Source organism: Oenanthe melanoleuca, chromosome 8 (assembly GCF_029582105.1).
Source record: "Oenanthe melanoleuca isolate GR-GAL-2019-014 chromosome 8, OMel1.0, whole genome shotgun sequence".
Lineage (NCBI taxonomy): Eukaryota > Metazoa > Chordata > Aves > Passeriformes > Muscicapidae > Oenanthe > Oenanthe melanoleuca.
The window spans coordinates 25583430-25605645 of NC_079342.1; the positions used below are offsets into that span (position 1 = coordinate 25583430).

The 22216-nt window shown below is 54.9% G+C and overlaps 3 protein-coding genes across 4 annotated transcripts in view; all 3 read left to right on the top strand.

Moving 5' to 3' along the window:
* Positions 1–13406, top strand: part of NOTCH2 (notch receptor 2) — an 85884-nt gene extending 72478 nt beyond the window's left edge. The window contains exons 25-33 of the mRNA XM_056497404.1: positions 199–546; positions 1396–1538; positions 2275–2485; positions 3095–3191; positions 3654–3822; positions 7952–8253; positions 8567–8714; positions 8927–9024; positions 9870–13406. Of these exons, the coding sequence (XP_056353379.1) occupies positions 199–546; positions 1396–1538; positions 2275–2485; positions 3095–3191; positions 3654–3822; positions 7952–8253; positions 8567–8714; positions 8927–9024; positions 9870–11210 (2857 nt within the window). The 3' untranslated portion in view covers positions 11211–13406. The remainder of the gene's footprint in view (positions 1–198; positions 547–1395; positions 1539–2274; positions 2486–3094; positions 3192–3653; positions 3823–7951; positions 8254–8566; positions 8715–8926; positions 9025–9869) is intronic.
* Positions 13407–16199: 2793 nt separating this feature from the next.
* Positions 16200–17877, top strand: REG4 (regenerating family member 4). Of its 2 annotated transcripts, none has more exons than XM_056498220.1 (6): positions 16200–16303; positions 16912–16986; positions 17102–17199; positions 17283–17420; positions 17491–17596; positions 17720–17877. In XM_056498220.1, the coding sequence occupies exons 2-6, from the start codon at positions 16923–16925 to the stop codon at positions 17791–17793; spliced, it is 480 nt and encodes a 159-aa protein (XP_056354195.1). In that variant the 5' UTR covers positions 16200–16303; positions 16912–16922; the 3' UTR covers positions 17794–17877. The 2 variants fall into 2 exon arrangements, with proteins under 2 accessions (XP_056354195.1, XP_056354196.1); XM_056498221.1 differs by having other exon boundaries at positions 16266–16363.
* Positions 17878–18493: 616 nt separating this feature from the next.
* HMGCS2 (3-hydroxy-3-methylglutaryl-CoA synthase 2) lies at positions 18494–21895 on the top strand. The gene is made up of 9 exons (XM_056498219.1): positions 18494–18910; positions 19113–19552; positions 19758–19883; positions 20046–20210; positions 20281–20449; positions 20535–20705; positions 21188–21294; positions 21378–21503; positions 21584–21895. Exons 1-9 carry the CDS (start codon positions 18807–18809, stop codon positions 21688–21690), a joined length of 1515 nt encoding a protein of 504 aa, XP_056354194.1. The 5' UTR covers positions 18494–18806; the 3' UTR covers positions 21691–21895.
* The last annotated feature ends 321 nt before the right edge of the window (positions 21896–22216 follow it).

Consider the following 22216-nt stretch of genomic DNA (forward strand, 5'->3'; position numbering starts at 1 on the left):
TCAGTTCTCTTACGCTGTTACCAGAATTAAATAATGGGTTCTTGGAGGGGTTCTGTGCTTCCTACTTGTAGCTTATCCTGGGGTATCCTGATACCCTGACTGTGAGTTTTGCTGCAGGGTGTAAGACGCAGACTGCAGGCGTGCTGTGCAGAGCACGCCAGTGCTGTGTGCTGCCCCAAAAGCCTCTCCCTGCTGCAGGTATGACAAGTACTGTGCAGACCACTACGCAGACGGGCGCTGCGACCAGGGCTGCAACAGCGAGGAGTGCGGCTGGGACGGGCTGGACTGCGCCGGCGACAAAGCCGAGAAGCTGGCAGAGGGCACGCTGATCATCGTGGTGCTGATGCCCCCTGACGAGCTGCTGGAGGATGTCCGCAGCTTCCTGCGCACCCTGGGCACGCTGCTGCACACCAACCTGAGGATCAAGCTGGACTCCCAGGGAAACCCCATGGTGTTCCCCTACTACGGGGAGAAATCGGCGGCGCGCAGCCGGCGCTCGCTCGTGCTCGTTCGCAAGCACAGAGAGCTGGAGCAGGAGGTCATTGGGTGAGTGGCTGCTGTAATGGGTGAGCTGCACCATCTAATTAGTGGTTTGTCTTCGTTTTTTTCTGCCCTCCTTCAGAGTCAGGATTAAAAACATGAAGGAAACTAATTTCTCGTTTGGGCTTTATTAAATTTTATCTAAAGTACAGAGAGTTCTGCAGCACTTCTAGCTGCCAGCTAAAAGCGAGCAAAATGGAAGTGAATTTAGTTAGTTACAAGGTCTTTTGAAGCTAAACTGTCCAATAGAGAACTAACACCTATATTATTTATACTTTTGGCCCAATAACCTGTGACCCACAGTGCAGCACTAACTGTTCAACTAAAAATTACTACCTGAAACTAAGAAGAAGAAGGAAGAAGAAGGAACAAGAAAAGATGAGGTGATGCCCAAGAACCTCCATCTTGTCCCATACCTATTACTATATTCTAAAAACCCCAGATTCCAAACCCTTCACCATTGGAAATTACACACTTCTATTCTAACTAAATACCTGTGACTTTAACTCCATCACTCAAATTTGGAAGCCTTCTCCAAGGCCTCAGGTCAAAAGCAGTGTTCTCCTGGGGGTCAGTGTCAGAAAGCACAGAAAGCTCAAAACTCCCAGGCTTCTGGGTTGTTGCAGGAGGCTCCCTCTGGCCTTATTGTGCTGGTATCTCTTGCTTGTAGTTGTGTGGGGCATTCTAGACTTAGTAGGGGTGTGAGCTGTTTTTTAAATGGGAAAATGCAATACTGTTGCAACTGCCCAGCTTTGGGGTAGAAAGATTAGCACAAAAGGCTGCTGGAGTTTAACCCACTGCTTTGGCAGAAGTTTCTCTCATTGACTTCTGTGCTCTCTTACTGTGTCTCTGCAGCACCAAGGTGTTCCTGGAGATTGACAACCGCCAGTGTGCAGAGGACTCAGAGCAATGCTTTCACAACACAGAAGCTGCTGCAGCCCTCCTAGCTGCTCAGGCCATCAAGGGCATGCTGCCCTATCCCTTTGTGTCTGTCCAAAGTGAGTAATTGCAGAGGAAAAATTGCTTATTGAGGGAAGCAGTTGGGCTTGCAAAATTCTCAGATTATTGATCATCCTCTTCTTGTGTTGTATGGTTTCTGGGAGGTAACTTGTAGTCCCCAGTTACAGGAGTATGTTTGTGCAAAGTGCACAGAGGGGGCATCTGCTTAGTAGGGCAGGACATTTAATTTAGAGCCCAGTCACTTTAATGCTTGTAGAATCAGTAATCTCTCATGCTACAGCACTGCAGTGATCTCTGCACTAAAACCATTCATGTGCTTTAAGCCATGAATTCAATGGAAAAGATGCTGTTTGGAGAGAAAGGCTGGAAGGCATGCCTCAGTCCAGTCTACCAGATGTTTTCTTCTCTGACAATATGTAATCTCTTTGATTTCTGCTCCATCTCCCTCAGTCAGAGGCTCAGCTGCAAACCTGTACTAGATTGGCATTATTGCTTTTCCTAGTTGTTTGTATCTTCATGTAGGTCAGCTCTCTATGCTGAGGGTGGCTGGAGGAAGGAGCAAGATCTTTGGTTTAGCAGCCAGATACTCTAAAAAGTACTGACCAAGGGAAGTCAAAAAGAATTGATATGTACTTACAGCAGTCTCAGTGGAGCCTAAACTCTGTAGAGACAACATGCTCCCTGTGGGAAAGACTGTGCTGAGAAAAGCGACCCTGTAGATTGAAGATTGTCTCCACTGTGTTAATCACTCTGTGTTTTAACTGGGATTTTCAGGTGAGCCCTTGTTACCACCCAAGACCCAGCTGCTGTACCTGCTGGCTGTGGCAGCTCTGATCATCCTGCTGATCCTTCTGCTGGGCGTGATGATGGCCAAGCGCAAGCGCAAGCACGGCTCCCTGTGGCTGCCGGAGGGGTTCATCCTGCGCAGGGATCCCAGCAACCACAAGCGCAGAGAGCCCGTGGGGGAGGATGCTGTGGGGCTCAAGTGAGTCTGCATTTGGGCCACTGACTTTCTGTTTATTAGTGGCTTGAGGGTTTTGAGAATGTGGCTGATAGATGTTTCATCAAAGGCACTTAAATCCTTAGAGAAAGCTTCCTTTTAAGGTGGAACTTCTTAGGCTATTCCTCTACATTTAAAAATATCTGGTATGAACAGAAGGATTTTAATTAATTGTAATGTATAAAATGCCAGCAAGGAATCTGGTCTCCTGGTTTAGTTTCGTATTCTGACACTGAGCAGTATAAATCAGCAGCCAGGCACTTTTTGCTCATTTGGAAAAGGTGAGACATTTTTAGGTTGATAGATGACAACAAACTTCTAATATCTCTAACTCAATGCATCAAAAATATCACTCAGAAGTAATGGAAAGTTTCAAAAGTTTTATGCAATTTTGGCTTTCCACTGAATTAAACAATTTTGCAGTTCTAAGTGCATTTAATGCCACTGTTGGCTGCCTGAAATTTGTAGTTTCTCGGTTTCTCTGTTTGCAAGCTACCAAGCTTACAAGCACCCCTTTGGTAGTCTCTGCAGGATAGTGTAAGTAGCAGCAGTAGCACCTGCTCTGTAAAGTGAAATGTTCTCCTTGTTTGTCAGAAATCTGACAGTGCAGATACCAGAGGGTAACCTGGCTGACCCTGGGACCACTGAGCACTGGGCAGGTGATGGTGGACCTCAGCCAAAGAGAGCTAAGGTAAGGAGCTCCAAGACTTAAATACCACCTCAAACTGCTGGTGGAACAACCATCTGCATTAACTTCCCTTGCTCAAAAGGAAACGCCCCTTGGCCTAGGGATGGGTAATAAATATATTATTAATGGTGTCTGAGGAGCAAATCCTCAGCTTAACACTGCCACCACAGGCTGGTGGAGAGAGTCAGTGCCTTCTGTTCCAGAGTCCCCTCCCTACAGCAGCAAAAGGGACAAGAATGTCATGTCTTGCAGTTCAGTCCTGGTGATGTGTGGTGAGGGTATGAAAGCTGAGAATGCAGAAGTAAATGGAGACCACCATTAGCTTAAAAGAAAACAAACCCCCCTAAACTATGGGAAAGCAAACAAAAAACAAAACCCTGAGAAACCCCACCTAAACTAAGAACACCCCAACAACTCTGTCACTGTCTGGATATTTTGAATCAGCTGCTTGTTTGCTGTGCCCAGGCTGAGGACCAGGCCTTGCTGCCACAAGGGGACGAGCAGATTGACCAGCGCCAGTGGACACAGCAGCACCTGGAGGCTGCAGACGTCTGTGGGAGCACCTCACTGGCCCTCACACCCCCCCAGGCAGACCAAGAAGTGGATGTTCTGGATGTCAATGTCAGAGGGCCAGGTTAGTGCTCATTGTCTGTGTGTCCTGCCAGCCAGGCACCAACCTCCCCTGTCTCCAGAGGCTGGGGCTGCTGGTGTTACAAATTAAATGGAGTGTGCAGGAACACCAACAGGAATTTTATGGTGCTCAAGGAAAGCACAGTGTGCACTCCTTGGAGAAAAAAGTCAGAAGGGTTAAACCATGGTCTGTAGCACATGGAATATCATGGAGCCAGGAGGACAAGAGTTCACTTAGCAAACACCCGTAGAATCTCATTTATAACACTGTGTGCCTAAGTGTATTGTCAGAAATTTTGAATGTGTAATTGTGCTGGAAATAACCCCCAGTTTCTTCAGTTGGATCACTGCAGAGATCTATGCCAGATTTTTCTAAGGACCAACTTAGCAGATTTTATACCTAAGGTGTCTGCAAGGATGGCCTTTTCCTGAATAAGATGATTTTTTGTCAGTCTACCCTCATTAGAAATGTGTGAGGTGTCTGTCCGGCACAGAGCAGCAATGCAGCAGGATTGTCCATGAGTTTTTTTTATTCCCTGATTTATATCTTCAGCTTATGCTGATCAAATCATTGAGTTGATAACAGAACTGTGGACTTGAAGGTCTCTTTAACATGCAGGTGGGTTTGCTGTCTCTCAGTCCCAAATTACTAAATGCCCTGGGAACCCTCTCATGCTTTTTATGAAAGCTGCATAAGCTGGTAAGGGACTGGGTGGGTCATCTGGTAATAACTGATCTCTGGGTTCTGGGAGGACACAGCTGACCAAGAACTTCATTCTGGTTGGAAGAGCTGCAAACATGGCTCTTGCTCATATGCAGAGAGGTGGTGCTGATGATATTACTGCGATTCCTTTTTTTGCTGCATTTTGTGGGAATATTTCCATGCAATTGAAGGATGACTGGGCCCATTCTCTCAGTTCCTTTCCATTGTCTTTTCTGCTCATTGACCCGTTAGCTCTCCTAAATGCAAAGGGAAGGAGGGATTTTTGTGTAACGAGTGTGAGAACATAAACCATCGGTTTCTGCCAAATTTAAGCTTTTCTTTATTTCCCCTATTGAAACTTCTAGTTGTGTGGCAGGGTAAAAGCTTTCCAAGTGCAGGCAGTAATGTTTCTAAGACTCCAGACTGCTTATTCTCATGTTCACCCAAAACTTTGTCCAGCAACAGCAGTGAAATAATACTGACCTGTGAGTTGTTTTCCTGCCATCCAGATACAATTGTGAAGCTTGCAGCAAGCTGCTCTAAGTTATTTCTCTCTGGGGTGTCAGAAACAAGCAGCTGTCAGGGGCAGAAAGGATTTTAAAAGTCTGACAGATGTTGGAATAACAGGTTAGTAAGGAGGGGTAGGGTTCCTCACAGTTAATGTGACTGTTTCTCTGCCCTGGCCACCCTCACTTTTGCAGTCAGATGGAAAAAATGAGCCCTTCTGAGAGGTGGTTCCCCTCTGTTCCAAGAAATCTGAAAACTGGATGGTTCACACCCCAGTAATGCTTTGCTGCCCCAAATTAATTGCAGAGGGTGTTCAGACTGACTGACCTGAGTGCAGGTGTCTGGGCTGAAGCCATCTGGAAGTGGGTGAGTTAGATCCTGGCTGCAGGTGCAGGTTGAACAGTAGAGATCTTTTCTAGAGAGGGGAGAAACACCTCAGTGTACCAAGGGTTTGTTCCCTCTCTTAACCCACCACCTTCTGCAGTCTCTCAGATTTAGGGGAATCCAAGAGCACCACTGTTCTCCAGAAGCATTGCCTAGAGATTTTTCCTGTGGGTTCCTTATATCCCAGCTTTCAGAACCTTGTACCTGAGTCTGGTGAACCCCTGACTTCACTGTCTCACTCTGCATGTACTCAGGGGCTGTGCTACTGAAAGGCAGCAAATAGAAGAGTTTTTATAAAATGCTGCAACCACCTTTGTTTCCCCATTCTATTCTTCTGCTGTGTCCCCCAGAGCAGTGAGGACATTCTTTTCACTGGAGTTATTGTGAGTGTGTAACCAGGGTAATGCAATTATAGGCATAACTGGTAACACCACCTATAATTAAAATTGATGAACTGTCCCTATTATATGCCCCTCTTTTTTTTCAGTTAGTAAAACTTCAGTGGTTTAGACTGGAATTTTCCATGCTGGGTGTCTGCCTCCAGCTGGATGCTTTTGGGTTCTTTTCCAGCTCTTTGAGAGAACAAGCTGGAAGGAGGAAAAAAGACATTGTGTCCACAGCTTTTTTTTCCTCTAGTAGTCCATCAAGCACTTAATTGTGACTGTCTAGCTGGATGTGCTTTTGCTAGCCTCATAAAACCAACCGTGTGTGGCCAACTTGCAAGGCTCTGAAAAGAGCTGCATGTACCTGAGAAACTTTGTGGAGGGTGGCAGCTAATTATTCCAGGGATTTAATGCTTTGCTGTCCCTGTGGAGAAGCTAGGCTAGGAAAAGTGCAGTGGTTGAGCAAGCCAGACCTATCCTGAGAGTGGTTTTTCCCAGAGCTGTGGTGCTGGAGGGAAGGAAAGCTCCTTTCTGTGCTCTGTCTCCCTGCTCTTTGTGTCGTGGCAGTACGGAGGAGACCACAGCCTGACTGGAATACTGAGGAGTGTTCTTTTGGGACAAGGGAGCAGAGCCAGCAGTGGGAGGGAGAAGCACAAAGGAGAGCAGCAGAGAGGGTCTCTAGGCAGGACTGGCTCTTGGAACTGAACCTGTGCCCATTCTTTGCTGCAGTCTGTCCAGCAAATCCTGGGAAGGGAGCAGGGTGGAAGGAAGGCTGTGTGTCCTGTGGTGGGGAGCCACTAGGAGGAGTGTGCAGGCTGCTGGAGCCTGGGCAGAGCCTGCTCCTCCAGTGCCCTGCATTTCTAGAAAGTTTTGGAACTGTCCTAAAGCAGAGAGCAGGAAAGACTCATTGATCAGAAGCTGGGAAATGGGAGCAGGGCATTAGAGCAGTGTGTTACTTCCAGTAGGAGATACCACCTTGTTTATGTGCACAGAACCCCAGTGTGGCTTTCTGCAGTGCTCTGTGATTGCAGAGGAGCTGGTGTTTGTCCCCTGCTTGCCCATGGGACAAATTGAAAATTACTTGCTGAAGCAATGGTCTTGTTTTTCTGCTGGGGGGTTCCAATGTGAGGTTCCCTTCTGCTGCCATCTCAGTCCCTCTTGCTTTCCTCTGAGGGATGTGCAGGAAAGCAGTAAAATCAGCAAGGAAGCATCAGTGTCTACAGCTGCAGTCTTGGGGTTTTAGGGAATATCACATAACGTTCAGAGGCTACTGGAACTGAAGCACTCAGCATTTTTATGGATTGCTGAAAATATGTGGAGATGTTTTAAATCTTAATTATCCTGCATCAAGGAGGGTATTAAGAAGGGTGAAAAATAAGCAGCTTGAGGTGGTTTTCCTGCACTGTCCTCTCTGATTAGCAGAGAGGGAGATTCATCAGAGGGAGCTAAGTTAAATTAGAGGTTTGGAGGAGCCTTTCTCCTTCCACTGACAATGCAGGGATCCTGGTTGGAAGAGTGTGACTTTTGCCTCTGTGGACATCCCATCACTGGAGACTTGAGCAGAGTGAGACCAGTGTCTCCCAAAGTACTCAGGCTGTGTGAGAGTATTCATCCTGGGGCATTTGTCAGCTTTGAGTGCTTGACTGTCACAACTTCAGGATCCTTTTTGTGATAACCTTGCTGTAGATATGAAGGCTTTTATCTGCATTTCCCTTCAGGTTAATATCTGAAGTGGATGTCACCAATAAGCACTGGCTAGTTGTTCAATAAGTTTTCTTTCAGTTGTTTCTTTTCCCCAGGGATATGATTAGAACATCTGTACAAACAGTTGCACTTGGTTGTCAGATTTGATTTTGATTTTTGTAGCCCTTGCTTCTCTCAGCTAAGCTTTACTTTTTGTGGAAGTTTTACACTTTAGCAGCAAAGGTTTTTTTGTTTTGTGATGATTTCAGTCTTTAGAGGAGTATCTCAAGTTCTGTTGGGTTTGCAGTAGGTTCTCATGCTTGGAAAGAAGACAGCTCGCTAAACTGTTGGGCTTTAAGAGGACATCTGGGTTAAAGCAACAGGAGGGATTGTCTGTAGCTCAGGGGAGAAGGATGGTAGGAAGGTTTCCATGCCTTTGCCAGGTTACTGAACCCCCATCTCCCCCTCTGCAGACGGATGCACCCCGCTGATGCTGGCATCTCTGCGCGCGGGCGGCTCCGACATCAGCGAGGACGACGAGGACGGGGAAGACTCCTCAGCCAACATCATCACAGACCTCATCTACCAGGGGGCCAACCTGCAGGCTCAGACAGACCGCACGGGGGAGATGGCTCTGCACCTGGCAGCCCGCTACTCCCGCGCCGACGCCGCCAAGCGGCTCCTGGACGCCGGGGCGGACGCCAACGCTCGGGACAACATGGGACGGACCCCTCTGCACGCAGCCGTGGCTGCTGACGCCCAGGGGGTCTTCCAGGTACGGCCACTGGAGAGCTCTGTGTTTATATCAGCCCCTGTTTGCTCACAGCTCTGCTCTTCCACACTGTGGTGGCCAGGCAGAGCTATTTTGCAGCCAGTTTCCTCAGGTATTCATAGCTTGAAGAGCTCGGCGTGCATAAATCATCTGGCGTGTATTTATTTAGTCTGTTTGCCCCTGTCGTCTGTTTTCTGGGTCTTTGCACCTCATTGTCTCTGTAAAATTTCTCCTGAGATTCTGCCAAATCCTCAGTTTTGGTCTCTTGTCACTGAAAAAAAAAAAATTAAAAAATGCATCTTTCCCTGTTGTCCAGATCCTGATCCGTAACAGAGTGACAGACCTGGATGCTCGGATGAATGACGGGACCACCCCGTTAATCCTGGCGGCACGTCTGGCTGTGGAAGGGATGGTGGCCGAGCTCATTAATTGCCAGGCTGATGTCAACGCCGTGGATGACCACGGTAATGTGAACACCATGTGCCCTGGTGTGAGCAGGGAGGGGTGGGTCCTGCTCTCCCAGAGTGGGGGCTCTTCATGAATTCTGTGCTCTCCTGCAAAGTCCTCCAGTGGTGATAAACTACAGGCTGCTGCACAGTGGCTTGGTTCAACAATCCTGGAGGAGAGGCAAAATAGCTCCTTGGTTTGTTACTGACGTTGTTGTGTTTCCCTGCAGGTAAATCTGCTCTTCACTGGGCTGCTGCTGTCAATAATGTGGAAGCAACACTAGTACTGCTGAAAAATGGAGCCAACAGAGACATGCAGGATAACAAGGTACAGTGTGGCGGTGTCAGCAAGCCTGTACTTCCTAACTCAAAGCATCTCTTCACTGTTGGTAGTGAGCTAAGTTCAGATTTTCTTAACTGGATGCTCGTGCAGGCCTTCCAAACCCAGACTGTGACTAGAGCTTTCCCCAAATGCTGGTTGTCTTACAGGGTTTCTGATATGGGAGAGCAGGTTTTTTCTGTGTTTGGCCAAGTACTGGGCATCAGTGCTGTCCTGCTTTCCATGCAGGGAAGGAACTCAAGACCTAGTCAGTGGAATGTGAGAGCAGCAGGTGAAGTGCTGCTGGTGTCAAACAGTTGTGTTCCAGTTAGCAGACAGAAAAATGGTGGCAGCAGTCATGTCCCAGGATCTCAGTGCAAGGTGGAGATGGGGGACAAGCCCCTCTCTGTGACAGACTGTCTACACTGTGCAGATGTTCTGTAGCTTCAGTGATAGTTTTTGCTGTGTCTTAGTCCTTGATTTCTCTCCTCTGCCTAAAGTATCTTTTTTGGATTGTTACGTATCACTCAGTGGATTTTAGAGCTACCAACGAGCTCCAGTTCCTTACTGGGCTGTTTTAGCCTTTTGTACCTTTCCCTCATAGAGGGCAATAGGAGAAAGGCAGCAGGTGCTTGGAGGTTCCTCCAAAGATCCAGGGCACAGTAAGTGCCCTTCCTGGTGGAAAAGTTGAGCCTGTGCTCCACTGCTGTGTGTGTAATCTGCCTTTTTCAGTGGGCAGCTCTCTGGATCTATCAGCGTTAAACAGCTGGGCTGCCACACCATGAGGGGTTAGGAGCTGGCAGCCAGTCCCCCCAGGCTGAAGCTGCTAAAATATTTACTCTGTGTGTTTCCAGGAGGAGACCCCACTCTTCCTGGCTGCTCGGGAAGGCAGCTTCGAAGCCGCAAAAATCTTGCTGGACCATTTTGCCAACCGAGACATCACGGACCACATGGACCGGCTGCCGCGGGACGTGGCCCAGGACCGCATGCACCACGACATCGTGCAGCTCCTCAACGAGTACAACGTGGCCCACAGCCCTGCCGGCCACCCCGGGGCCATGCTGAACTCTGCCCTGTCCCCAGTCATCTGCGGCCCCAACAGGTCCTTCCTCAACCTGAAACACGCCTCGCTGAGCAAGAAGTCACGGAAGCCCAACGCCAAAGGCATGCCCGCCAGCCTCACCAAAGACGCCAAGAGGAGGAGGAAGAAGTCCCTCAGCGAGGGCAAAGGGCAGTTTTCCGAGAGCTCCGTGACCCTGTCGCCGGTGGATTCCCTGGAGTCTCCCCACGCTTTTGCATCTGAACCAACCTCTTCCCCCGTGATGCCGTCGCCGGGGGTGCTGCACTCGTCGCCCAGCTCGCTGCTGGCCGCGCCGCCGGTGCAGCCCGCGCACGCCATGTCCTTCTCCAACCTGCACGAGCTGCAGCCGCTGGGACGCGGCTCCGGCACGGTGCTGCCGTCCGTCAGCCAGCTGCTGTCCCAGCACAGAACCACCCCTCCCAGCAGCGGGCTGGGCCGGCTGCGGCCGGGCAACGTCTCCGGCGAGTGGATGAACCGCATGGAGGTGAACGAGTCGCAGTACAACGAGATGTTCGGCATGGTGCCCCAGGTGATGCATTCCCACCCCGGCGTCTCCCAGCAGGGCGGCTTGGTTCAAGCGGAGGCGAAGCACCTGGGGGTGTCCAGGGAGTCCTTGCCCCCCATCATGACTTTCCAGCTGGTTCCCAAGGGCAGCATAAACCAGCAAGCACTGCCGCAGCAGGCCCAGTCAAACTGCGCCCAGAACATGGCCGGGCCTCTCGGCTCCATGTACCAGATCCCAGACCTGGCCCAGCTGCCCAGCGCCTCGTTCTCCATGGCTGCCATCCCTCAGCAGGACGGGCAGGTGGCTCAGACGGTCCTGCCGGCCTACCACCAGTTCCAGAGCTCGATGGGCAAGTACCCCACGCCTCCCTCCCAGCACAGCTGCTACTCCTCGGCCACAGAACGGACTCCTAGCCACAACCGGCACTTACAAGGGGAGCACCCGTACCTGACGCCGTCGCCCGAATCTCCGGACCAGTGGTCGAGCTCCTCGCCGCACTCTGCCTCCGACTGGTCCGACGTGGCCACCAGCCCCGGCAACAGCCAGCGCGGGCCGGCGGCCGCCCACATGACGGAGCAGCAGCGCGGCAACATGCAGGTGTACGCCTAGAGCGGACTCCAGAACTCATGAAGGTCTTCCAGGATGGAAATGAAGAACCATTTTAGTATCCAAGAGTCTTAACGAGCCCAGGATGCTCTTTCGTTGGAGGGACTGTGGTCGCTGTAGACTTGTATGCTTTTATGCTAAACGGAGAACTGTAGAAGCTGGTGATGGAGAAGACCAGTTCTAACCAACCCCCACGCACCTTGGACGTGACTGCTGTCTGCACTGGATTCTCCAGTCTGCTTTTAAACGTCTTCCACCGTTGCTTTGGGGAGACAGCTCTTCAGCTTAATACACCTTGTGGTCATTTCTCCAGAAATTTAGCCAAAACCAGCTTTGTATCCTTATTTTGTTACTCCTCCTGTTACCCACGTAACCTCTCTCTGAAGCACCTTCTACTAGTTCTCCTCGAGTTCAAGTTGCCTTGACACAGCTCAGAGCTGCACCCGCGTTCCCAGCCCCGCTCCTTCCCTCGTCCGCTCCTGCTCAGCAAGCGAGCCGGACCTCCTGAAACACCTGCAGGTCAAGTGACACCTCCTGTCACACAGCTTCACCCTTTCCCCTTCAGGACTCTGTCTTCTAGAGACCCACTAACACCCCTTAGTGTCCTCACTGCCTGCTCCCCAGGAATTAGGAGGTTATATATGCATATAGTCTTTTTAGGTTGGTTGTTTTGTTATTTTCCCTCCTGACAACGCTGGTCTGACCTGGTCTTCCGCCACGGTGTGGCCCCACCTCTTCCCCGAGACACCCCTGAGCATTTTGACACACTACCCTCCCCGTGCCCCCCATCCTGCCAGGAGTGTCCATGACTGCCTTCGTGGGCTCCCGTGCCAGAAGAGATGCACTGCAACTGATACAGGCCTTTTTGGGATGAGCACACGATGTTTCAGAAACTGCTAACACGAGCTCCCAGCGTTCTTGCACAGTAGTCTCCTCCCCTCCATCCAAGGGTGGCTGTGTGTCCTGTCCTCCAGATACCATCTGCTGCCTCTTTATGGTGTTATCAACAAGTGTCAAACATGTGGTTACATGTTTGCAGTGTGTGTCCTTCTGCGTCAGGAGTGACATCCAGCCCTTTGGAAAGTCCCTTTTGCTGCAGCCCTGGGTGAGAGCTGCCTTGTTTTCCCCCGCTGCAGCGCTGAGTGCCGAGCCAGGAGCTGGGCTGTGGCAGCAGAACAAATCCTCAGAAACCATCGCCTCCTGCAGGTTTGGGGCTGTGCTCTGCTCCCAGCTTCAGCCTGGGTGCAGATTTCCCAGGTTCCAGCCCGAGTGCTCTGTCACAGCACGGCTCCCCCGAAGGTTTTGGGGCAGTGGAAGCCAGCTGTCGCTGACCTAAGCCGCTCTTCCCGCTCTGTCCACAAAAGCAGCGCTTCTCTGAGGGGCTCCAGACCAGCCAGCAGCCCCAGTGAACAATGGTGGGGATGGTTTGCTCCTGCCTCTTCAGGGGAATGCTGCAGACACGTCTTCCAAAGAGCTGGGGGCAGCTGGGTGCTGCCAAAGGACTGAAGTTGGGCCATCCAACACCCTACCATGTACAGTATTGTCTCTGGTGTTTCTTTCCATTCTAATCAACAGTCAAAGTTGCTTTCCTTTCTTTTATTTTTTTTTCCTTCCAATTCCTCTCAATGGTACATGAAGGCAGGGCCTCAGGAGGAGCTGGTTCCCGGGGCCGTCGCTTTGGGCTGAAGTTTTTAATTCTGTGTGAAGTTCCCACTGCAGCATGGCCTGCAGAGCTCAGCTGCAGCTGACTCAGACCCCCAGGGGGTCTGTCCAGGTACACCTCTCACTGAAAATAATGAAGTGTTGCTGCATCCATGCTAAAGAAACAAAGGGCTTTGGCTCCTTAGCTCCAAATAACCAAGTGCCTTTTTTATATATGTGGCTGCCTTTCACAAGATGAGTGCTTTTTGTGGAATGAAGCCAGTTCCGTGCCTGACCTGTTAATATGATGGCCCTCTGCCTTTCTTCTCTTTTTTTTTTTTTTTTTTTTTTTTTAACTACTTGTAAAGATAATATCTCCTTAAGGTGGTATTTTATCTCGTAAGTTGTAGAGTAACCATTCACACAGCAGCATTTTCCTATATTAATAATGGAAAATATTTGCTTATTTTTACATTTTTTATAAAAGTCTTTTATGAAAATAGTTGCTGCCAAATGTATAAGCAATTTTTATCCCCAGAATAAAAAGTATGTGCCCAGTGTCTGTGTGCTGCTGTTTTCATTTTGTTTTCCTGGCTACTGTGGCACTGGGTTATAAATGAATCAGGGGTGCTCTGTCTCAGCACCACACGACTTAGCTCCACCCAAGGGAGCTGGAAGCAGCCTGGTGTGGGTGTAGCAGAAGGATTTTGGGTCTCTTGGTTAGCTGAGAAGGGGGCAATACCCAGCTGGGCATAGTGGGAAGGATGGGGAGGGACTGGGATAGGTCCTTTCTTAGGTGTTTTGTATAAGAGCTCTGGCTTGCCTGTGGGAGCCAGGGAAAGGCTGGGGTGTTTGTGTGGCTTCTAGAAAGGTGGTGAGCCTTTTTTCCCTGTCCTTCCAGCAGGGAAGGGGACCCACCTCCCTGGAACTTTCTCAGAACTTGATGCATGGAATACCTAAGATCCTTGAGCCCAACCTTTAACCTGGCACTGCTGTGTTCACCCCTTCACCACGTCCCCAAATTACACATACAGATGTTTCTGGAACATTCCAGGGATGGTGATTCCACCACTTTCTGGGCAGCCTGATCCAATGCCTGACTGCCCTTTCATTGGCAGATTTTTTTCCCTCATATCCTATCTATGTCTCCCCTGGTGCCACTTGAAGCCATTTCCTTTCATCCTGTTGCATCTTAGCTGGGAGAAGACACCAGCCCCCACCTGTCTGCAGCCTCCTTTCTTATAGAGAGTGATAAGATCCCCCCTGAGCCTCCATTTCTCCAGACTGAGAGCACGAAGGTGTCTGATTCTCCAGCCTCTGAAACAGGGGATCACCACTCCTCTGTGCTGGGCTCAGGGTTTGAAGAGTTTGACTGGAGCAATCAGGAATCAAGCTGTCAGTAGCTGCTGGGCTGTGTTTGGAGCTCGGAGATGCCACTGGAGCTTTGGGCTCCACTGGTGCTCACCTGGCTCTTCTCCAGCTCTTGCTGTGCACTCGGAGCCAGCAGCTCAATCACAACACTGAGCTGGGCTAAAGCTGCTGAGGGCATTTCAAGGGTTTAATATTCAAACAGTGCAGCTCCTTTATCTCCTGGTAGAGCCAGCTGGGCGAGTCCAAACCTCCAGGAGGCATTCATCCATGTTCTCCCCACAGCTTACACATCTGTGCCAAAGTTTAGCGAGCTCAGCCGAGCCCCTGGCACAGGGGCTGCTCAGGCTGAGGCTTGAAGCTCTCAGGAGTCCTGAGTCTCCTCAGGACTGCTCCTGCCTCTTCCCCAGCCCAGGACAACCAGGGGCTTGTGGAAACCTGCTGTGTTGCATCCAAACTGAGCCATGCAGGCAGCGAGCTGCCACATCCCTTTATCTCACTCATTAGCAGTGGATGAGCCTCAGGCTCTTTGAGGGAACTTTTTTCACGGTTTTTCCATAAATCAAGGGTGGAGTCCTGTTTTCTGGGGAGTTGCTGTGTTTGCAGGGTTTCACCATTGATCGAGGCAGCTGATGTGTGGCGGGTTATTTCTTTCAGAGCTGATAGCAGGCAGCAGCTGTGTTTGGACACGAGGAGGTTTCACCCCTGGGATCCCAGAGGATGCCTAGCAAGCAGCAGCAGCTCTTTCCATTCTAATCAACAGTCAAAGTTGCTTTTCTTTCTGTGTGGGTGAAGGAGAGGGCTCTGATCCTCCTCCCTCCCCGGGGCAGAAGCCAGACTTGCCTCTGCACGCTGGCAGGAGCTGCTCCCTGTTCACCAGCTGCATGTTTCAGCAAATGCTGCTGCAGAGATCCCGTGGCAGATCCCTGGGCTGTGCATGGCTGGTGCCTGACAAGTTCTCCACGTGGGGGGAAGCAGGGCTTAGCCCTAGCTCTGCATCCTCTGCAGGGAGCTGCTGCTTGGCTCATACTAATGCTGGTGAGCACCAGGCCCTTAAAGGGAGCTCCTCTCCTCCCCACTGGCCAGGGGTTTTGGGAAAAGAGAGACAGGCACCAAGGATTTTGGGGATGGAGGGACAGGCACCAGGGATTTTTGGGGATGGAGGCACAGGCACCAGGGGTTTTGGGGAAGGAGAGGCAGGCAGTGGGCTGGAGCTAGCAGCAGCAATAGCCACGGGACAGGCAGCAGGGTGGCTGCTTTGGTCCATCAGGAGCCAGCAAAGCGACACTGCAGAGCAGGAGCCTGCAGAACTGCAGCTGCCTCCCGCTGTGCCAGACCTTGCCGAAGGGCTCGTCCCCGTGGCTCCGTGCCACTCCCGGGCTGGGGGTGCAGGGAGCTGTCCCTTCATCCCGGAGGGGCACGGAGTGATGCAGCCTTGCGTCACGGCCAGCCCCGAGGGCTGGGCACCGTCCCCGCTATCTGATGGCATCGGCAGCCCCCGGCTGCAGGCTGTTCCCACATCCCGCATCCTGCTCGCAAACTTCCCCCGGCAGTTCAAACAAGGGCGGTGTGTGGGTGACGCAGGGCAGAGCCGGGCAGGGCGCGATGCCATCCCTCGGCTGGGGACAGGGGCACTGCCAGGGGGTCGCACCCACGGCTCTGCCCATGGCAGGAATGCTCCGGCCGGGATCGGGGGATCACCCCCAGGCTCATCCCTGCCAGCCCCCGGGCAATCCAATGCCCTGCGGGCATCCCTGCCAGCTGCCAGGCTGCTCTGGGCTGGAGGATGGTATCTGTATCGCGGGAGCAATTAATGATAATTGCAAGGGGTTTATTGACCAACTAGGACAGGTTCTTCCTGTCTGCTTCTGAAGATACGATAAATGCAAACACAGTGAAGATATGGGCAATTTTCCAGCAAAGTGGGGGGGACGGAGGGGGGTCAGCAGTAAGATTTTTATGGTGAGAATCACATGGGCTGGGCAAACACAGGTGCTGATGAGCACCATGCTATAAAGGGCAGCTCCTCTCCTCTCCCGTCCCTGAACTGCGACGAGCGGCTGTTCCTCACCATCTCCGGAGCACAGGTGAGGAACAGGACCCTCACACGGCAGCTGGGGCTCGGGATGCTCAGAGCCGGCTCACGGGTGAGCAGGAGCCGGTCCCTCTCCTCTCCCTGGCAGCCCCAGCCGGAGCTGAGCCGAGCTCTGCCCTCGCTGTGATGCTGCATTTTCCAGCCCTGCGCTGACTTTTGTCGCTGCTTCTTTGAGGGGAAGACGAGCTGAATCTGCAAATCGGTCCCGGTGCTCGGGGATTAGCCCAGATAAAGGGGAACCGCGCTGATGCGGTCGATTTTCCCCCCAGCCTGGGCAGAGCTCCGGCCGTGCACGTAGTCCCTGCAGCCCCACCTGTGCCACTGCCTGGCTGGGGTCCCCCACCCGTGTCGGCGACAGCAGCCCCCCGTTTGTCCCCACAGAGCAGCTCGGCTCTCCCAATGCCTCTGCCGAGTCTGGGGCTGGTGGGGCCAGGACAACCCGCTGCCAGTGTGGGCTGGGGACTCCGAGCCATGCCGGAGGGTGCAGGTGTGGGGCATCTCCTCCAGGCGGCTCACAGGGGCCAGGCTTGCACTCTCTGAGCACAGGCAGCATCCTCTGTCCCCGAGGGGCCTTGTGTGACCCTGGCGAGCCTTTTTCAGGAGCCAGGAGGATGGCGGCCGCGGCCAGACTCGCCCTGCTGCTGCTGGGCTGCGTGGGGCTCCTGCGGCCGGTCGGTGAGTGCCGGGCTCGGGGCAGCTGCCTCTGTAGCCGGGCCAGGAGGGAGCCGAGCTCCTCTCCAGGCGGTGATGCGGCTGTCCCTCACCCCTGCCCGCTGTTCTCCCCGAACAGATGGCAGGTACATAAGCTACTGCCCCCCCGGCTGGTCCTACTACAAGCTCAGCTGCTTCAATTACTTCCCCGAGCCCATGACCTGGGAAGATGCAGAGGTAAGCCCAGCTCAGGGGTACACAGGGGAACGGGGACCCCCCGTCTCCCTGAGGAGCCCTGGCACTGACAGCTGTCCCTGCAGAGCCGGTGCGAGGAAATCCAGAAAGGAGCTCACCTGGCCTGGGTTGAGAGTGCCCAGGAAGCAGCGACCCTGCAGAAAGTCATCTCCCACTACCAGCGTGTGCAGCCCGTCTGGATTGGGCTCCAGAAGAACAAAGAGGTGAGGTGTGGGCTGCAGGGGTGGTGGGGGACAGCGGGGCCGTGCCTCTGAGCCCGCTGTCCCTGCACAGAGCCAGGTGTGGCAGTGGACGAACAGGGAGGAGTACAGCCCGGACAGGCATGTGTCCGGGAACGGGGCCCGAGGGGGCAGCTGCGCAGCGCTCACCCACGAGAGCGGTGAGTGCCGGTCCCTGCGCCCATCCCCAGCCCTGGGCTCGGCTGGCATTGTCCCACAAGGTCCCATCCCCTTGGACGAGCCGCTGCCCGCCCTCGCCAGCCCGCTGCTTGTCTCTCCCGCAGGCTTCTCGGTGTGGTCCAGCGCCGACTGCTCCCAAAGGCATCACTACATCTGCAAGTTCTACCCCTTGCACTGAGCGCAGCGCCGCCGGCCTTCCTCCCCTGCCACCTCCCTCTCCTTCTCCTCAACTCCTATAAATATATGTTATAAAAAAAGAGAAGCATGAGAGTGCTGTGTGAGCTTGGTGCTGGTCCATGAGAGAGAAACGGGCTCTGCCACGGCTCCCGAGCTCCCTGGCTTCCAGAGGGCAGAGCTGTTTGGGGATGAACCCCCAGGAGCTGCGGGGAGACAGTGGCTGTCCTGGCTGAGCAGGAGAGAATGAGTTTTGCTCATACCGGCCCTCGGGTGCCAGATACAACAGGGGAGCAGGTGGGGGGACAGGAGCGTCCCCGGAATGCAAACACGGTGACCTGGGACACAGATGTGGCCGGGGACAGGGCTGTCGTGGGTGTGCAGGCATGGGGACAGGACTGTCGTGGGTGTGCAGGCATGGGGACAGGCGCTCCCCCCAGGTGCAGAGAGCTCCACAGGGATTTTGGAGCTGCCACGCTGCCCCAGGGCCGTGCCGACAGCAGCGCTGGGACCAAAGGTCCCTTTCGTGTCACTGCAGTGTTGCCACAGGCATCACGTGGCTGTTTGCCCTCCTGCTTTGAGGATGGCTCTGTCCCCACCCAGCTCACGGGGTTTTTGCCCCCCCAGCCCCGCAGCACGTGTCAGACGCGCACTGCGCCCCGGGCAGCGCGGATGCTGCGGGCACCAAAACCCTCTGCTCCCCGCCAGCACCGCAGAGTGACCACAGCCTGGCACCGGCGCTGCCCCTGCCCTGGGCAGCCCGTCCCTCTGCTCAGCCCCGGCTCCGTGTCCCCAGGCTCTGGGGACAAGACGGAGACACCTCTCACGCTCCCCCCTCCGCAGCTCCGCCGCCCCTCTGATGTTGGCCGGCGCTCGGCGACCTTTGAGCGCCAGGGTCCGGCAGGCTGATAAAGGCCGGGAGGGCTGTGCCGAGCTGCCCACGGAGTTTATAAAAGCACTACGCCAAGGCCCGTCCCGCTGTCCGTCTGTCCGGCAGGCAGTCCCTCCGGGGTGAAGATGTTGCGGGTGCTGGGGCGCGCCGCGCGGTGCTGGGGGGCGAGGTGGGCGCCGGAGAGGGCACCCCGGGGCACCCAGCGCCCCCCAGGCTGGCACAGGGCATGGTGAGCATCCACAGGGACCGGGGGGCTGCAGACACACCCCGGGTAGGGCTGGGGAGCTGGCTGAGCCCTTAGGGAAGGAGGGCCTCTCCCTCCTCCCCTCCGCGGAATTCGGAGCGCTCCCAGCCCGGGCTGCCCGCTGGTGGCATCTCCCCTGTGTCCCCAAAGCTGCCGTGGGATTGTCGGCACTCCCTCTGCCCCACAGCCTCTCCAGCGCTGCCGGGACAGGCGCCTGGCCCAAGGACGTGGGCATCCTGGCCCTGGAGGTGTACTTCCCTGCCCAGTACGTGGATCAGGAGGAGCTGGAGCGGTTTGACGGCGTGGAGGCCGGCAAGTACACGCGGGGCCTGGGCCAGAAGCAGATGGGTTTCTGTGCCGCCCACGAGGACATCAACTCGCTGTGCCTGACCGTGGTGCAGCGGCTGGTGGAGCGCGGCCGCCTCTCCTGGGACTCCATCGGCCGCCTGGAGGTGGGCACCGAGACCGTCATCGACAAATCCAAGGCCGTCAAGACCGTCCTCATGCAGCTCTTCCACGACTCTGGCAACACCGACGTGGAGGGGATCGACACCACCAACGCCTGCTACGGGGGCACGGCCTCGCTCTTCAACGCGGCCGCCTGGGTGGAGTCCAGCGCCTGGGATGGTGAGTGCGGGCAGGGACCGTGCTGCGGGGCTGGGTGGCTGCTGTGGGATAGGGGAAGGAGGCAGGAGCTGTCCCAAAACCCAAAGATGCTCCAGCTGCACCTCCAGGCTTTCCACCACCCTTTGGTGTAACACCTGGCAGCACGGGGGTGGGAGCACGCCGGGGCAGTGGGATGGAGGCTCCCGGTCCCTCTGTCCTCCCCCAGGCCGCTATGCCGTGGTGGTGTGCGGGGACATCGCTGTCTACGCCACGGGCAACGCGCGGCCCACGGGCGGCGCCGGCGCCATCGCCATGCTGGTGGGACCCAACGCCCCGCTGGTGCTGGAGAGAGGTGGGTGCCACGATACCCCGGGGGCTGAGCTGATGGGGGCTGTGCATCCGTGTGCCAGCCCCGGGCAGAGCTGCTCAGCCAGAGCCTGCTGGGTTCCTGCAGCGCCCCTGGGTGCTGCCACTCCCGATGCTGTCTGACAGCTGGCTCTCCCCGTGCCCCCAGGCCTGCGTGGCACCCACATGGAGCACGCCTACGACTTCTACAAGCCCAACCTGTCCTCTGAGTACCCGGTGGTGGACGGGCAGCTCTCCATCCAGTGCTACCTGCGGGCTCTGGACCGCTGCTACGCCGTGTACCGGCGCAAGGCGGAGACCCAGTGGCAGCAGGGTGAGTGGCAGCCCTCCTGAGGCGCCCAGCCCAGCCCCCTGGGTGCTGATGGCCCCCTGTTGCCCCCCAGCTGGCATCCAGAGGCCCTTCACCCTCGATGACTTCAAGTACATCATCTTCCACTCGCCCTTCTGCAAGCTGGTGCAGAAGTCGGTGGGGCGGCTGCTGCTGAACGACTTCTTGGCCGCCCCCAACCCCGACACAGCCTCTGGCCTCTACAAGGGGCTGCAGTCCTTCAGGTGTGTCCCCTTGCCGTGTCCCCCACCCCTCAGCCCAGCCAGGGATGTGCTGGCCTGGGGTTCCAGCTGCTCTCTCTCTGGGAAGAGGTGTGAAGCTGGAGGACACTTACACCAGCAAGGAGGTGGAGAAGGCATTCCAGGCAGCCAGCCAGGACATCTTCAACAAGAAGACCAAGCCCTCCCTGCTCCTCTCTTCCCGCAATGGCAACATGTACACACCATCCATGTATGGCTGCCTGGCCTCCCTCCTGTCCCAGTGAGTCCCCCCAAACTCTGGCTTGGGGAGAGGGAGGAGGTCATGTTGGGGAGGGCACTCCCTGGCTGGACAGAGGGGCAGAACTCATCTCCCAGCCCTCATCTCAATAGGGACCTGATCCTTTCATTGCACACAGTGTGCATGCATCCTGCTCCAGGCCATCTCCCTGCCAGGTTTTTCATCCCAGCTCGCTGGAGCTGGGCCAGTGCATAAAGCCCTTCTGTCATCACCAGCAGGATGAAAACCCCTGTTGTCATGCCCACTAGAATGAGTGACCCCACGGGAAAGGAGTCACGGGAACAGACAGGCTCTGAGGGAAAGAAAAGCCTTATCCTGGGGCTCCCTGTGCCACCACCACACTCCAGGGCTGCACTCCCTCAGAAATGCAGCCCCAAGGATCTGCCTGCCAACAAAGGAGGCAGCTCCCTCCACTGCCCCTACAGCCCTGTATATCCCCAAATATCCCTCACCTCTCATTTCAGGTGCTCAGCCCGGGACCTGGCCGGCTCCCGGATCGGCGCTTTCTCCTACGGCTCGGGACTGGCCGCCAGCATGTTCTCCCTCCGCGTCTCGCAGAATGCATCCCCAGGTGAGCCCCGGGGCAGAGAGGGAAGGGAGGGCAGCCTGGGGCTGTCCGTGGTGCCCTCTCACACGCGGGGTGCCCTTTGCCAGGCTCGCCCCTGGACAAGCTGGTGTCCAGCCTGGCTGACCTGCCCGCTCGCCTGGACGCCCGCAAGCGCGTGGCCCCGCAGGACTTCGCCGAGATCATGAAGCGGCGGGAGGAAACCCATCACTTGGGTGAGTGGGGCTGGGGAGAGCTCACCCTGCCCTGCCAGGACCCCACAACAGCCCTGAGCATCACTGCCCTCTCCCTGCAGCCGACCACGCTCCCCACGGCTCCCAGGCGGATCTGTTCCCCGGAACGTGGTACCTGACGCGGGTGGATTCCAAGTACCGCCGTGAATACGCCAGGAAGCCCATCTAGGGTGGGGTCACGGGCGTGGTGAGCCCTGGGGAGGAGGATGCTCCCTTTCCCGCTGTCATCTCTGTATTCCCCACACCCGGGGCCGGCCTGAGTGGGAAAGTTCCCTTTGTGTGGGTGAGGAGTGGCCAGCGGTGCCTCGGAGCTGTTGGAGGTGCGAACACCTGGGCAGAGCAGGGGAATAAAGGTGCGATGGGAGGGGGCAGCAGCCCGGCTCTGGCTCCTGGTCTTGAATGGTCTCCTCCCAATCAACGACCACCAGTCTGGATCACAGCTGCTTATGGGATTTATTCCATGACCATTCCATTCCACCTGCCCTGTTACACATGGGAGTATGCCCTGACGTTTTGGGGGAGACAAGTAAGCCCCACCCTCCCAGGCACCAATTCTGGGGGGCAAGATGGCATTTTCCCCATGATGGCATTAAATGGAAACATCCTCATGGCAAAACCCGTGGGCAGGAGGGCACAGGTGACACAGTGGCTCTCGGTGGGGGGGCTCATGTAGTGCTGCTCTCTGGGCCATGTCT

What these genes read in the sequence shown, in the direction of transcription:
- HMGCS2 (XM_056498219.1), top strand. Translation starts at nt 18,807, where the DNA reads ATGTTGCGGGTGCTGGGGCGCGCCGCGCGGTGCTGGGGGGCGAGGTGG. An exon ending in CCAGGCTGGCACAGGGCATG is followed by an intron (nt 18,911 to 19,112) that starts GTGAGCATCCAC and finishes TCTGCCCCACAG; the next exon opens with CCTCTCCAGCGCTGCCGGGA. An exon ending in GGAGTCCAGCGCCTGGGATG is followed by an intron (nt 19,553 to 19,757) that starts GTGAGTGCGGGC and finishes GTCCTCCCCCAG; the next exon opens with GCCGCTATGCCGTGGTGGTG.
- REG4 (XM_056498220.1), top strand. Translation starts at nt 16,923, where the DNA reads ATGGCGGCCGCGGCCAGACTCGCCCTGCTGCTGCTGGGCTGCGTGGGG. An exon ending in TGACCTGGGAAGATGCAGAG is followed by an intron (nt 17,200 to 17,282) that starts GTAAGCCCAGCT and finishes CTGTCCCTGCAG; the next exon opens with AGCCGGTGCGAGGAAATCCA. An exon ending in GGCTCCAGAAGAACAAAGAG is followed by an intron (nt 17,421 to 17,490) that starts GTGAGGTGTGGG and finishes GTCCCTGCACAG; the next exon opens with AGCCAGGTGTGGCAGTGGAC.